The sequence below is a fragment of the Lissotriton helveticus genome, chromosome 3_1 (assembly GCF_964261635.1).
Source record: "Lissotriton helveticus chromosome 3_1, aLisHel1.1, whole genome shotgun sequence".
In the NCBI taxonomy this organism is placed as follows: domain Eukaryota; kingdom Metazoa; phylum Chordata; class Amphibia; order Caudata; family Salamandridae; genus Lissotriton; species Lissotriton helveticus.
The window spans coordinates 2,010,434,448-2,010,448,394 of NC_136061.1; the positions used below are offsets into that span (position 1 = coordinate 2,010,434,448).

Consider the following 13,947-nt stretch of genomic DNA (forward strand, 5'->3'; position numbering starts at 1 on the left):
TTGGAGTAAACAACTTGGACTAGGCCTCAGAATCATGGTCCGAATCATGCCCTTTCTAACACTCATCGGGTACCCCAAGTCCACAGTTCTAAACGTCTTTTCGAAGACTATCTACAAACAGCACTAGCTGGGAGGGCAGGGAGCGGTGGTGGATTAGCACCACATAAAGAAATGCCGCAATAGGCTGTGCCTCGTGCTTCGGGCGGGCATAAAGCCACATTGGTCTGGGTGGATTAGGGCCTGGAAGACACTGCGCACGCAGGAGACCAGGAAGGTTGTTAGTATCTTTACCTCCCAGTTAATGAGGGATATGGCGCGATAGTCAGCGTGAAAGGATGATGGGGGAAGCATCTTAGGTATGACTACTATTGCGGCTTGATCTAAGTTGCGTGGGTAGGAACCAAGTTTAATCGCTTCCTTGTGGAGGCCCAGCAGGTGGGGAAGAAGAACATCTCTGTATTTGACATAAAATTCTATGTAATAACCATCGGCCTCTGACATTTTACCGGCCGTTTCTGGAATGGCCATGACGATTTCCTCCACCATAGTGGGTTCTTCTAACTCCTGGTGCTCAGCATCAGGAAGGCGGGCAGTGGCACCTCATAGAACGAGAGGAGAAGCCCAACTCAGCTGCCAGTCATGAGGAAGCCAAATAGAGCGATGAGTAGTAATTTGCAACGGCTTGGGTAGAAGCAGGGGAAGTGCGGTGGCGACGTCGCCACCATCATTTATCTCTGGAATATCCCTGTTGGCAAGTGGTCGGGAAGCCAACCAATACAGTAGTTTCCCATTTGTATCTCCCCAGAGCTGTGGACGCTCACCAAATTTTGGCTGCCTCTAAAATGAGTAATCTAATCTCCTCCCGAATAAACGCCAAGGGCCTGCTAGTGTTACTCTTGGTTGCCGCAGGAAGTTGTGATTCCTGCTGGAGGGCTTGGGTGATATGCTGGTGCCTCTTTTGTTCTGATTGCCTGAGAAGATTCTTGGCATGCCCCGTGATGGTAGCCTTGCAGGTAACCCACAAAGTGCCTGCCTGCCAATTGCATGGACCAGCCTTGAATTGTAAATATTGTGTGACTTCTTGTCGCAGAGCACAAGTATAGGTCTTGTCTTGAAGGTGCCATGCATTAAGTAACCATAAGGGGCAACTTTTTGTGCTGGATGCCCCAACACAGAGGAGTAGCTGGTCATGATCGGAGATCCCGCACGGGAGGATTCGTACATGAGACACTGAAAGCACATCTGAGCATTGCCACCCCTGGAACACCCTGAAATATTCAGAGTGGTTGACTTTTTCAAAATACCCTGATGAGCTAGGAATAGACAATGGAAGCCTAGTAAGTGGGTCTCCTGATGCATCAACACGAATGGTAGAAAGCGATGGGTGTAATGCAATTCCGCAGAGCTCCTGATCGTATCTAAAAGACCATTAATGTTCCATGCCAAAATAGTGTGTGTGGTAATGGCAGTGCATGTATTGCTAGTGTGAACAGAAGTAAAATGACGTAGGGCACCTTGCAGGTAGCTAAATCTTAGGTGTCTTGTGAGGACAGGTGCGCGCAAAAGACCAGCTGGAAATAGGACAATGCCGATTAAATGTGGAAACCTAAGGAAAGAGGAGGGCATATGCATACAACAACACAAGGTGAAACATGTAGCCTATCATAAGAACACCTACCCCTGAAACCCCCCACCCTAATCTTCCCCAAAAGAAGCATATGTTCCCCGAAATGTAAACCCCAACTTAAACTCAATGTATCTTGATTAGGCATGGAGTGGTGGATCCATCCTGATAGAGGATGAATATAATGGGACGCCAGCACCCGCACGCCCGACCTTCGGATCCTCCATTGTAGTTCACAGGTGCAGCCTCCCATAAAGGTCTCTTCACAGGTGGACCATGATACAGTCAGATGAGCAATGGAGTTCGACTGAGCTGATCAGTTATCCGGGGTTGCATCTGAATCTCCCCTGGAATGCAAGGGCGATCCCAAACTCTGGAACCGCATCGAGAACCCCGTGCTTGGGGAGGGCGATAAATCTCTGGTGTTGTGCTGCCTTGGTCAAGAGCGGTTACAGACCCTATTCCAACGTTTGGTCAACCGCAGATCACATGTCAACATTTGTCGAGTGGTGGGGGGTGACGAGACGGGTGGCACAGTTGTTTCTCCTATGTTAGCCATACCTAAGCAGACTCTGGAATTTTATTCCTCCTCAAATAGGACTGAGTCACGCTGGGAAAAACATCATAAAGGTTAGCTTGAGATTCCATAGATTTTCTTCAACAGCTTCGTATGATTTGTGGTGGGCCTGGACCTCGTGGTTGTAATACGGAAAAATCTGTATTTTGGTATTTTGGTCTTGAAGGTCTGGATGTGTTCTGGCCTCATGCAGGATACAGTCATCATATGAGAAATTAAAGAATCTCTCTGTTATGGGCCTTCAGGTTTAGGGGTGAGCGCCCTGTGATCCTCCTCCTTGGCAAACCAGGGGAAGAGTTTGTCAGCAGGCATTCAGTATTTAAGCCATACCTCAAGGAATTCTGCAGGCCGGGAGCACCCCACATCTTCCGGTAAACCCATAAAATGCAGATTGTTGCATCCGGAGCGTTTTTCTGCATCCTCAACGTGGTGACGAAGTTTGTTTGTGCGGGTAAGAAGTTGGGCCACTTTGGCCTTGAAGTCTGCTTTAGTGATATGGCATATGGCATTACACAGGTCCTGGATAAGAAGAGCCACATCAACAAGCACCTCCCCCTTTTTCGCCTCAGCTGCGGTTTGGGAAGATTGTATGACCTGGAGGATTTTGTCAAGACCACCTTCAGATATCGTACTTTTGTCAATTGTTTCCCTGCCCCCGGTGGGGTAGTAAGTTGGTGATGCGTGGTTGGGAGTTTGGTGGGTTTGCAGACTTGTCTTTCCCCATAGTCCCTGAAGAACCAAGTGGTCCTCATATGAAGAAGCTCATCCCGCTTACCGTGTCCCCACTGTAGCACGAGCAGCCGGGTGGAGGACTGGCCACCAACCCCACTTAGAGACAGAGTTGCAACAAAAGGAAGTACTGGGCCGCCAGGGGTAAAGGCAGTGCACCACTTGTCTATATGGGTGGAAGTCTGGCCCGCTCATCACTGCTTGCAGTAGCACAAGCAGCCAGTCGCTAGATTGATCACCTACCTGTACTGAGGATCACAGATGGGCAAGCAGAGGAGCTAAGTCCCAGGGATCCAGATGTTCTTGAGCCTCAGGTGACGCTCGTCCCCTTAGGCACTATGAAGATGGGTGAGGAGCTGAGAGCAAAGTCTCAAGTGGCCCTGATCACTTGTACTCCACTCTGCAGCGCCCGCAGAGCCAGAATGATCAAAATGGTAATAGATGTATAAATGTCTTAGGCCGCTGGAAGCATCATTAGGGGGGAAATAAATGGTACATTGCCAGGCACTGCAGCTAAAGGAGAGTGCTTGTGTTGGGAACAGTCTGCAGAAATACACCTAATGAGTGTAGGCTGTGTCTGCAGAAATCAACTTCTGGCCCAAAATGTAGTCACACTCCTTCTACTGGACCAGGCCCCTATGAGTATCCCAGCGCAAGCTGCATGGCCACAGGGAAGGGCCTATATTGTCTCCTTGCTGCTCCTCCCCCACACGGCAGTCCAAGCCTCAAGTGATCTCCCCCAGCAAGTCAGCCCCCAGGTGCCGCCTGCCACAAAAGTCAATAACATGCTGAATCGGGGGATAGGCCAGATAGGCATCCACAGCGCAGCCACTTCTAATTGTTGGCCAGGGGAACAAGAGGCATTCAGAAAAGGTCCCGACCTGGGTCCGCCGCCACTCCTATGTGGAGCTAGTGAGAATGTGTCCCCAGTTAGTTTCCAAAGCAGGATGCAGGGGGGAACCAGCCTTGATGGGGTGATGAGACCCCCACCTCTTTTAGCACTGACCAAGCAGGACAGGCACATGCGTCCCAGCTCCACACAGTACTATCTTGGGTCCCGCATTGAATCTCATATGTGGTTGCAGCTGCTCACCTAGTAATTCACCTCACCCCGTCCTTCAGTGTTGCAGTGCCCGGCCTCTGCCTGTTCGCAGCGGCAGAACAGACATGTCAGGCACACGCAGCAACTCTCAGCAACGGCGCAAACTGACAAACTTGTGCCCAGAGAGGATTCGCCATTTTGAAGCTCAGACGGGCTCCACTCACAGTCTCTCCAGCTGGCGCCACTCCATGCAGCACTTTTGGCAGATTGATGCAGCAAAGGCTCAGGATGAGTTACCCCCATGAAAATCAGACCGGACATCACGTCGGATGGAGGCAGATGGCAGAGGAGTCAGGAGCACTCAAAGAGTGTGACCGCCATCTTGACGCCACAAGCCATTCCCCGGGATCTCACTTTTCACCTGTCTTTGGCTTGATAAGTTTTAGAAAATGTTCAAGAGGTAATGATCAAGTGAGGAGTCCAGCACTGGTTGCTCTCTAGTGGGATAGTTACCTCCATTTCATGCTAAACTAAACAAAGATCAAGAAACAAATGGAAAAGGGACCTAAATTGGACACTCCAGAATGCAATTCTTCGTTAAAGTTCCATATTTATTTCTTACTACATCATATAGTCCAATCAGAATAGTTAGTCTCTTATGATCTCATCATAACATTGCAGCAATTTACTTTCTATAGAACAAGACACTTGTTTCAGGTGGTATGATTATATTACCATACTCGTACAACTTAACAGCCCTGTATTGTTATCCTTACTCTGTGTATTTCTTATTGTTTATTTTGTGCATTAAAAAATCTGTTCTGGAGGAGGAGCTTGGCGGGCATCCGTGATGGCCGCGTGAGCACAGTGCTCTCCGGACCCCCGCCACTCCCGGCATGATATCCTGAACATATCCTGATTTCTCACAAGGATTAATGGAGAGGAACCTGGGCTGATCTTAATATTGTTTTCGGATTTTGAATTGGACAAGGGGCACCGAAGCTACATCGACTCAAACTTTCGGGGCCCGCCTTGGTGGCGCGCCCGGGTCTTGGTGGGGCTCTGTTGCCGTGTCTGAGTTGAACAACAGCGGCAGGGGGACTCGACTCATGGGTCCCCCTCTTAACTTTCGGTTTCGATTCTGACTCAGGCTATGTCTTCCAACGGAGGTGTCTGGCCGGTACTGAGTCCAGCGGCGCGAGATTGCAGTTGAGCCTTTTGTCTGCTTCGTGTCCCTCCGGGCCGGTTCGCATCTCGTCTTGCCCTCGCTGCTGACTTCTGGCTCCGGCGCCCTGTCTTCCTGTGGCCATTTTCACCAGGTCGCGTGGGTCCCGTGGGGACGCGGTCTCCGATATGACTGGCAGGGGGGACCAAGAGCGGCGGAAGACCAAGACACCCCTTCGCGGGGGCCCGGTCCAGTCTAATATCATGGACCGGTACACACAGTCGATGGTGTCCCCCGGTGCCGCCTTGTCTGGCCAGAGTGCAGTGGGGCACCCTTCGGAGGCTTCGGCGGAGCCGTCCCTGCAGGACATCATGGGCGCCATCTCGGGTATGAGAGAAACCATCGGCCAACAGTATGAAGCTCTGGCCCACAAAATTGATACTGTGGCTATTGATGTGAACCTGATTCGGGCCGACTTATCTAAAACCAATGAGAAGGTGAAGTCATTGGACCTCAAGTCATCTAGCCTCACGGCCGACGTCTCGGAGATACAGACGGAGATCAGAAACCTCAGAAAGGTGAACGATTTCATGACTCAGCGCTTGGAGGATTTTGAAAACAGGGCACGGCGTTGTAATATACGTGTTATTGGTGTCCCGGAAAATCCTGATCCGCATTCTGTTGATCTCCTGGTTGAGGACTTGATACAAAACTACCTTTCTCCATCCGGATTGAGCAAATTCTTTGCGGTGGAACGTGCCCATCGTGTTCCCGGTGGCAAGGGCAAGCCGGGCGCCCCGCCGAGGCCCATTGTCGCAAAACTTTTTTACTATAGGGACCGAGACGCTATCCTGCAGGCCTCGAGAGCTAAGGGCCCGGTGGCCTTCGAAAATGCCACGGTGAACTTCTATCCGGACTTCTCACAGCTGGTGCAGAGGCAGCGAATGGGCTTCCGTGGAGTCAAGAAGCGTCTTCGGGACCTGGGTCTGCGATACGCCATGCTTTTTCCTACCAGGCTGCGAGTGGAGTACAATGAACGGACCCTTTTCTTTGATCGACCTGATTCGGTAAATGACTGGCTGGACTCTCTGCCGGACCGGCCTAATTTCGCTGATCCCACCGAGCACCCGGGTGGTGCCGAGGGTGGCGTGGAGAGTTGAACTTGTTATCTGGGCCCCGGTTTCCGTATCATGTAATTTCTTCCTGGGTTCTGTACTTGAGTGATCTGTTTTCTGTGTACTCTATTCTCCCCTTATTTCTGTCGGGGTGGCGGGTGGGACAGGGCCTTTTCCTCCTCCGGGGTCTTTTTGTAGAATGGGGGTTTTTGGGCGACAGGCACACTGCATGTTGGGGTGGCTTTTTTGTCTACTGCAGGGGTGCAGGGTGGGGGGTGTTTCCTGGGGTGTTGGGGGGGGGGGGTTGTCGGGGCGTTTGTAGTTTGTGTTTTGTTTTTTCAAGGCGATTCTATTTTGCTATTTGTACTTTCAGTGTCATGCTCATTGGGGGGTGGTTTCTGCATTACTTCGTGGGATGGGGGTAGCGGGTTGAGGTTTATTTCATGGAATGTCAATGGTCTTGGGGATCGTATAAAGCGAGGGGTGGTGTTGCGATGCCTGCGACGTTTGTCTCCCGATATTGTCTTTCTGCAGGAGACACACCTAGTGGGCAATACTTGTCGTGCGATGAATAGGTGGGGCTATCGTCTTGTTGCGCACTCAGGGTTTACAACGGGTTCTAGGGGGGTGGGCATCCTTGTCCGGGCTTCTCTTCCCCTTGCGATAGATGATGTGATCCTCGATGATCGGGGGCGCTATGCCGTCCTCGTGGGACGATATGAGGGCAAGACCCTTTCCCTGTTCACCGTCTATGTGCCCCCTGGCCTGCAGACCTCTACCTTCTCTGATTTGGGCCGAGTTTTGTTGGGACTCCCTGATGGTGCTCTTTTCATGGCTGGTGACTTTAATTCTGTTCTCTCTGGTCTGAGTGATCGTTACCCCCCTAGGGATATTCCTTCGACCCATTTATGGCTGGGTGGCTTTTTGGATACCTTTGGTTTGGTGGACTGCTGGAGACTTATGCACCCCACTCAACTTCAGTATACTTTCCACTTTGGGGCCCATGGGAGTTTGTCTAGATTAGATCACTTCCTCATGCCAGCTGAACAGTCGTCGGCTGTCCGGGAGATTAGGCACCTCCCCCGGGGCATCTCGGACCATTCTCCGCTCTGGCTCTGTTTTGATGTGGGGGTGGAGGCGGCGGGCCGGGTGGCTCCTATCAACCCTTGGTACCTGGCCTCCCCTGAGACCCGTGGTCAATTGATTAAGTCCCTGGACAATTACTTTCTGGATAACGAGGGGTCTGTCTCTTCTGCTGTGTCCCTATGGGAGGCTTTTAAGACAGTAATTCGTGGGCAGGCCCTGTCCCTTATTGCTGAAACCAAAAAGGCAAGGAATCGGGAGGTGGTGGATCTTGAGATGGAAATACTTGAGATGGAAGCTGACCTGGAATCGGGTGTCACTCGTGCCAAACTCCATGCCCTGGGTCTGAAGCAATTTGCCTATAAGTCTCTGGTCACAGATGCGGCCAAAATGATGTTTAGGGAGCAACAGGGTCGTCTGTGTGATGTTGGGGACAAAGCGGGTAAGTTACTTGCCTGGTTGGACAAGAAAGAGAGGGCGAATCGAGTGGTGCCTGTGATTCAGACTTTGAATGGTGTGCGGGTGACGGACCCGGTTGGAATAGTGGAATGTTTTGCGGACTACTTTCGTGCGGTTTACTCCCCAGTGTCGGTAAGGGATGAAGACGACTCTCGCCTCTTGCTGCGCGACATAGCTTTGCCCTGCCTCTCCGACTTGGAGCGGTCCTCCATGGAGGCCCCGTTCTCTACGGACGAAATCGCGACTGCTATTCGCTCTCTCCGTTAGTGCAAGGCTTTGGGCCCGAACGGTTTGCCAATCGAGTTATACAAACTGCGCCCTGATCAGATTGCGCCCTATCTTCGAACAATGTTTTCGGAGTCCCGTGAGCGGGGTGCTCTCCCTTATGACCAGCGTCTGGCCACGATTGTGGTAATTCCTAAAGATGGTAAGCCCCGGGATCTTTGTTCGTCATATAGACCCATCTCCCTGTTGAATGTCGAGCCTAAGGTTCTTGCCAAGGTCCTGGCTACTCGCCTCCTAACGGTCATTAGTGACTTGATTCATCCGGACCAATCCGGATTTATCCCGCACCGTAACACAGCTCTTAATCTGCGTCGCCTTCATGGAGCCATCGCGAGGGCGGGGCTTCTGACGGAGCCGGCCATTTTGGCTTCGTTGGATGCCTCGATGGCCTTCGACACGATAGAGTGGCCCTACCTTTGGGCGGCTCTTGAGAAGTTTGGTTTTGGCCCGGGGTTCATCGGGTGGGTGAAGCTGCTGTATACCGACCCCCTGGCACAGGTCGTGGTTAACGGTCGAGTGTCGGCTCCCTTTCCCCTTGGTAGGGGGACCAGACAGGGGTGCCCCTTGTCTCCACTACTTTTTGCTCTCGCGTTAGAGCCGCTAGCTGCGTGGATTCGCTGGGAACCTTCTCTCAAGGGTATACGTTGGTCCCCGGATTTTGAGGACCGTGTTTCGCTTTATGCGGACGACATTCTTCTTTATCTTACTTCCCCGCGTAAATCTTTGAATGTCCTGTTTGACGTTCTCGCCTCGTTTGGTAAGAATTCTGGTTTGATTATAAACTGGGCTAAATCCTGCGTCTATGCTATTTCGGGTGATCTGCCCCCGTTGCCGAATAGATTTCCCATCCAGGTTGTTCAGTCCGTTTTCAAATACTTGGGGGTTTTTATTACATTGGATTCGTCGCTCAGATTTGAACGTAATCTCCTTCCCCCGCTTCATAGATTGAGGCTGGACGTGGCTCGCTGGCGTAAATTACCCTTGTCGCCGCTGGGCAGGGCCGCCCTTTTCAAGATGATGTCCTTGCCGCGATTCCTTTACGCGCTCCAGAATTGCTATGACGATATCCCCGCTACTTATTTCCGAGAGGTCGAGAGTCTACAAAGGCAACTGATTTGGGACGGGCGCCCACGTCTTGCACTTGCGAAGCTCACCATCCCTTGGTATGACGGGGGCATAGCACTTCCTGATATCAGGAGATATTATTGGGCTACGCAACTGTCTGCCATTAACCATTCGATGTATTCCCCGGGTCCGGATCCGGCCTTTGAAATGGACAGACTCCAGCTACCGGGTGGTGACTTTAATAGAGCGCTTTACTCTAGGTCGTCTGGGCTCCACCTTACGGGACCGACTAGGATCGCGGTTCATGTGTGGCGCGCTGCGAATGTGAGCTTAGGGTGGGATGAACGATTGACGCTGGTGACTCCGCTTTTCGCGTCTGAGCTTTTGGGATGTCTGTGGACAACGAAGGGGTTTGACCGCTGGGACATGATTGGGATCTGTAGAGTGGGTGACGTGTGTGCGAATGGAACGGTGAAGTCCTTCGAGGCCCTTCGGAATGATTATGACCTGAGTGATAGGGAATTTTTTAGATATTTACAGGTCCGTCATGCCCTCACTTCTGTTCTGCCTTCCGGTACCGCTGTCCCCGAGTCCTCCCCCCTCGAAGAACGTATCCTGGACGGTCATATCCCTGATAGCACTATCTCCTTGATTTATAAGAAGCTTATTCACAATCGCATGGACTTGCTCGTTCGACTTCGGGAGGCATGGGTCGGCGACGGGCTGGAATTGGATGACGAGGATTGGCAATTGGCGCTATCTTCTCCGAAAGAGGTCGCCATTCCGGCCCGTCTCCGTCTTGTTCAGCTCAAGATCCTCCACCGGGTGTATGTTACTGGTCCTCGTTTGGTTGTGATGGGTTTTTCCCCGGATGGCCTCTGCAAGCGTGGGTGTGGGATGAGTGCCACGTTTCTTCACATTCTTTGGGAGTGTCCGAGGGTGGCTGCCTATTGGACGGGGGTACTTGCGGTGATGGCTGCTGTGACTGGAATTGCCCTGGTGCCGGAGGCAAGGAGATGTTTGTTGAATGTTTGGGAACCTACCGATTGTTCGGTGGCCCAAACCAGGTGGGCGACCCTGGGGTATATGGTGGCGAAACGGGACATAGCGCAACTTTGGGGCTCGCACAGGCCCCCCACTGTCTCCGTGTGGGAGGAAAACATGGACTGGTCTATGTTCCGCGAAAAGACTGTCAACACAGCCAGGGGCAGACCTAGGGCATGGACGAAGATCTGGTGTCAGTGGAATGCCTATCGCGGGGATATTTGTGCTCCTCCCCTGGTGGAGGCCCCTGATGTTCCCTTGTCACCCTAGGTTGGCGTTCCTGAACTTTTGTATACTGTCCTTTGGTTTGATGTATTTGTGCTCCTCCCCTGGTGGAGGCCCCTGATATTCCCTTGTCACCCTAGATTGGCGTTCCTGAACTTTTGTATACTGTCCTTTGGTTTGATTGCCCTCCCCGCTGTCCCCCCGCCTTGACTTAGCCTACTGATTGTGACTTTGTATTCCTGCTTAGTGACGTTTCCCCCCCCCTCCAGGGCTGACTCTCTGTGTATTACTCCTTCGCCTTGTTTTTGTTGTTTGTTGTTTTTGGTGTGCTTTAAAATAAGAAAAATGTCTTATCCTGTTCCATATTGTGGGCGACATTTTGTATCCGGATTGTGCCTGACCGCCAGAGTGGCGACCACTGTTTTATACCGTGTTATGCTCCGATCTTAGCGGCCAGCCCGTGTGGTTGTAGGCCCATCTCTGTACACATGATTTTGTTGCTCAATAAAAGTTTTTTAACCAAAAAAAAAAAAAAAAAAAACAATCTGTCCTGTAGATTTACGTGGAAAATGTGTTTTGTGGTAGAGAAAAGTACGAGCCCTTCTCAAGCAACAGACACAATCCTTGCCAGGGAGAACCACAACATTCACAAAATTAACCTGTGCTTAACCCTCTAGTAGCTTGGCACAAAAGCAGTCAGGCTGAACTTAGAAGTAACGTGTAAAGTATTTATGCAGCATACAAACACATGAAAAATTCGGTGCTAATTTTGAAAAATAGAGTAAAATGTAATAAAATAGTTGACACCAAAACAAGACAAATTCAATCAGAAGCACTGGAGATATGAAGTTTTGAAGACTTAAGATAAGCATAGCGCCTAATATCAGAAGGCGCCACTCACAGTTATCTGGGCATGACCGGGATGGAGCGCAGGCCAGATAAAGGGACTGGGTTAGCCCTGTTGAAAGAGTTACCTTCTAAAGCCCAGCACTATGAGTCCAGTTCACGGTGAAGGAGGCACTAGGAGAAGGGAGAGTATTGCACGTAGTTGTTGCTATCTACTTATCTGCTCCTCTACTTATCTTATGCTTCACAATTCACTGGCTGGACCCACCGTGTGAGGTAGCATAACACCTCAAGTCTCTATTTACTAGGTAGTTAGCATTTTTTCAAATAAACCGTCTTATAAATGGCCCTATAACTGCTGAAGCGCTTAACAGTTGCATCCTGAAACTCAAATTTCCTTCATATCACATTCTAATGCAGGAACTATATTTTCAGATATTTGTATTATTACTGGACGTCCTGTATCTAAAGAATTTGGTACTGCTACCTAAACAGTTTAATAATATGTAATATTTTATGGAAATATAGGTCGTTTTGGATGCACTAATCCAGTTGAAAGGAATTAATTGATTCTGATATACATGTTCATCTTAGTTTCTTTGCAGTGCCTAATTGCAATCTTAACACATAAGGATCACTCATTGAAATTGTTTTTTAACAGCATACTAAAAATATGGTCATAAGCCTGCAATGGAAGTCCCAAGAAACATAACTTACCCCATAATAAAACAATATATCTCAATGGTATGAAATATAGGAGAACCGTGGCCACAGTGAATATTGTACCAGCAAGAAGAGACAAAAAGGGCATTGTCCAATTAAAAGTGCTGAAAATAAAGAAGAAAATAAGATTAGATAATAGATGTAAATTATAACAATTAAAAATACATCAACTTAATCCCGCACACGAAATTCATAGAATAGCAGCCGCACTTTAAAACAAGACACATGTAGGTGCTGATATCGGCACTAAACCTTGACACGGATAACACAGTTTGTAAAAGTGTATGTAGCACGTAAGCATACATTTTCACTTTAGAATATGATTCACAAAATAATTCACTGAATAAAGAGGTCTATAAATTAGCACTGAAGAAATATCATGCCTGAATAACTAAACTAAACAAGCATATTATGAGGAGAGGATTGCAAAAGCAGGAAACAGTTCGAGAGAGATCTTCTTGATTGTGAAGAGTTATCGCCCCACCAGCATGTAATATTTCCCAACCGGTCTCCGCAGAATAGTGTGAACAGCTTGCTAGTTTTTTTAATGCAAAGATTTTAAGTATTCAAATCAATCTGTCTGTGGGCTTAAGACCAGTGGAAGACCCTGGGATAAAACCACAAGTCAGGATGACTCCGCTCTCTAAGGTAATGTTGAACACCTCAGATCCCATTTCTCTGTGGGCTTTGAATGCCATTAAATCTGGTTCTCTGCAGATTCGTGTCCCCCTAAATTATTGATATCACGGGTTGACATTATTAATCCTGTGGCCAATTTGATTTTAAATACATAATTAAGGATGGCCACAGTTCTCAGGGTGTGGAGTCTAAAAAGCCTGCAGCAGATCCAGCTATCCCTGCCAACTATAGGCCTCCCTATTGCCTGCCTATCTAAACTTTTAGAGAAACATGTGAATAAATTGCTCTTCAGCTTCATGGAAGAAAATAATTTGCTTCAATCTAGCCAGTCAGGCTTTAAAGACCAATATAGTACAGTGACGGCTCTGGTGGAAGTATCTGAATATGTTACAGGAACTCTGAATGCTTGGGGAGTGGCTGAATTATTCATGCATGACCAATCAGGAGCATTTGATACGGTCCCCATTCGATGCTGCTGGACCATCGTGAGGCAACTGGAGTAACAGGGCAAGCTTTGGACCGGATAACATAATTTCTAGCTAAGAGGAGCCTAAAGTCTGATTTCCTTCATGTTCTGCCAATCCATGTAATATACTGGAGGGAGTTCATCGGGGTTCTGCCCTGAGCTCCAACCTTTTTAATTTATATCTTACCCCTTTGGCTCAACAAGCAGAAGATCTGGGAGCTAAAGTGATCTCCTATGCGGATGATACACAACTGATTTTCTCCTGGCATAAGGATGCTGAGTTGAAAGGTGATCAGATTAAAACTTACCTGGACTCTGTTTTTCACTGGTTAGCTACGGCAAAACTCAAATGTAACAAAGAGAAAATAGAAATTCTATTCTTTGGGAAGATTCCACCAGATTTTTAGCCAACCTTTTGGTCAGACAAAGCTTCTCCCCCAGTGCCCCAGACAGACTCTGTTAAAATCTGTGTACTACATTTGATAATAGACTGTCAAGTAAAAGTGTTGCTAGGCACTTGTTTTGGGATTATGAGGTCCTGAAAGAAATGTGTGCCTCTCTTATCCTTTTGAGCAAAGAAGAAGTCAATTCAGGCGCTGTTAACATCCAGAATAGTTTATGCTAATGCACTGTATTTGCCTTACCAGAGTATCCGATGGACAAACTTCAAGTGATCCAGAATGCAGCGGCCGGTCTCTTGCTAAATGTTCCTATGATAACACGGATTTCCCTACATTTGCATGCACTCTCTTGGCTGCCCATTAGGGAAAGAGTCAAATTTAAGGCTCTAGTATTAGTACATGACACCCTACATCAATCCAGCCCCTCCTACCTTAGAGCCAGATTTGGCTTTCATAAGA

The 13,947-nt window shown here is 49.0% G+C and overlaps 1 protein-coding gene across 3 annotated transcripts in view; it reads right to left on the bottom strand.

The window, feature by feature from the left end:
* Nucleotides 1–13,947, bottom strand: part of MCTP2 (multiple C2 and transmembrane domain containing 2) — an 895,323-nt gene that overhangs the window by 71,729 nt on the left and 809,647 nt on the right. For all 3 annotated transcript variants that reach the window (XM_078683148.1, XM_078683146.1, XM_078683147.1), the window contains one exon: nucleotides 11,977–12,086. In XM_078683148.1, coding sequence (XP_078539274.1) covers nucleotides 11,977–12,086 — 110 coding nt within the window. The remainder of the gene's footprint in view (nucleotides 1–11,976; nucleotides 12,087–13,947) is intronic.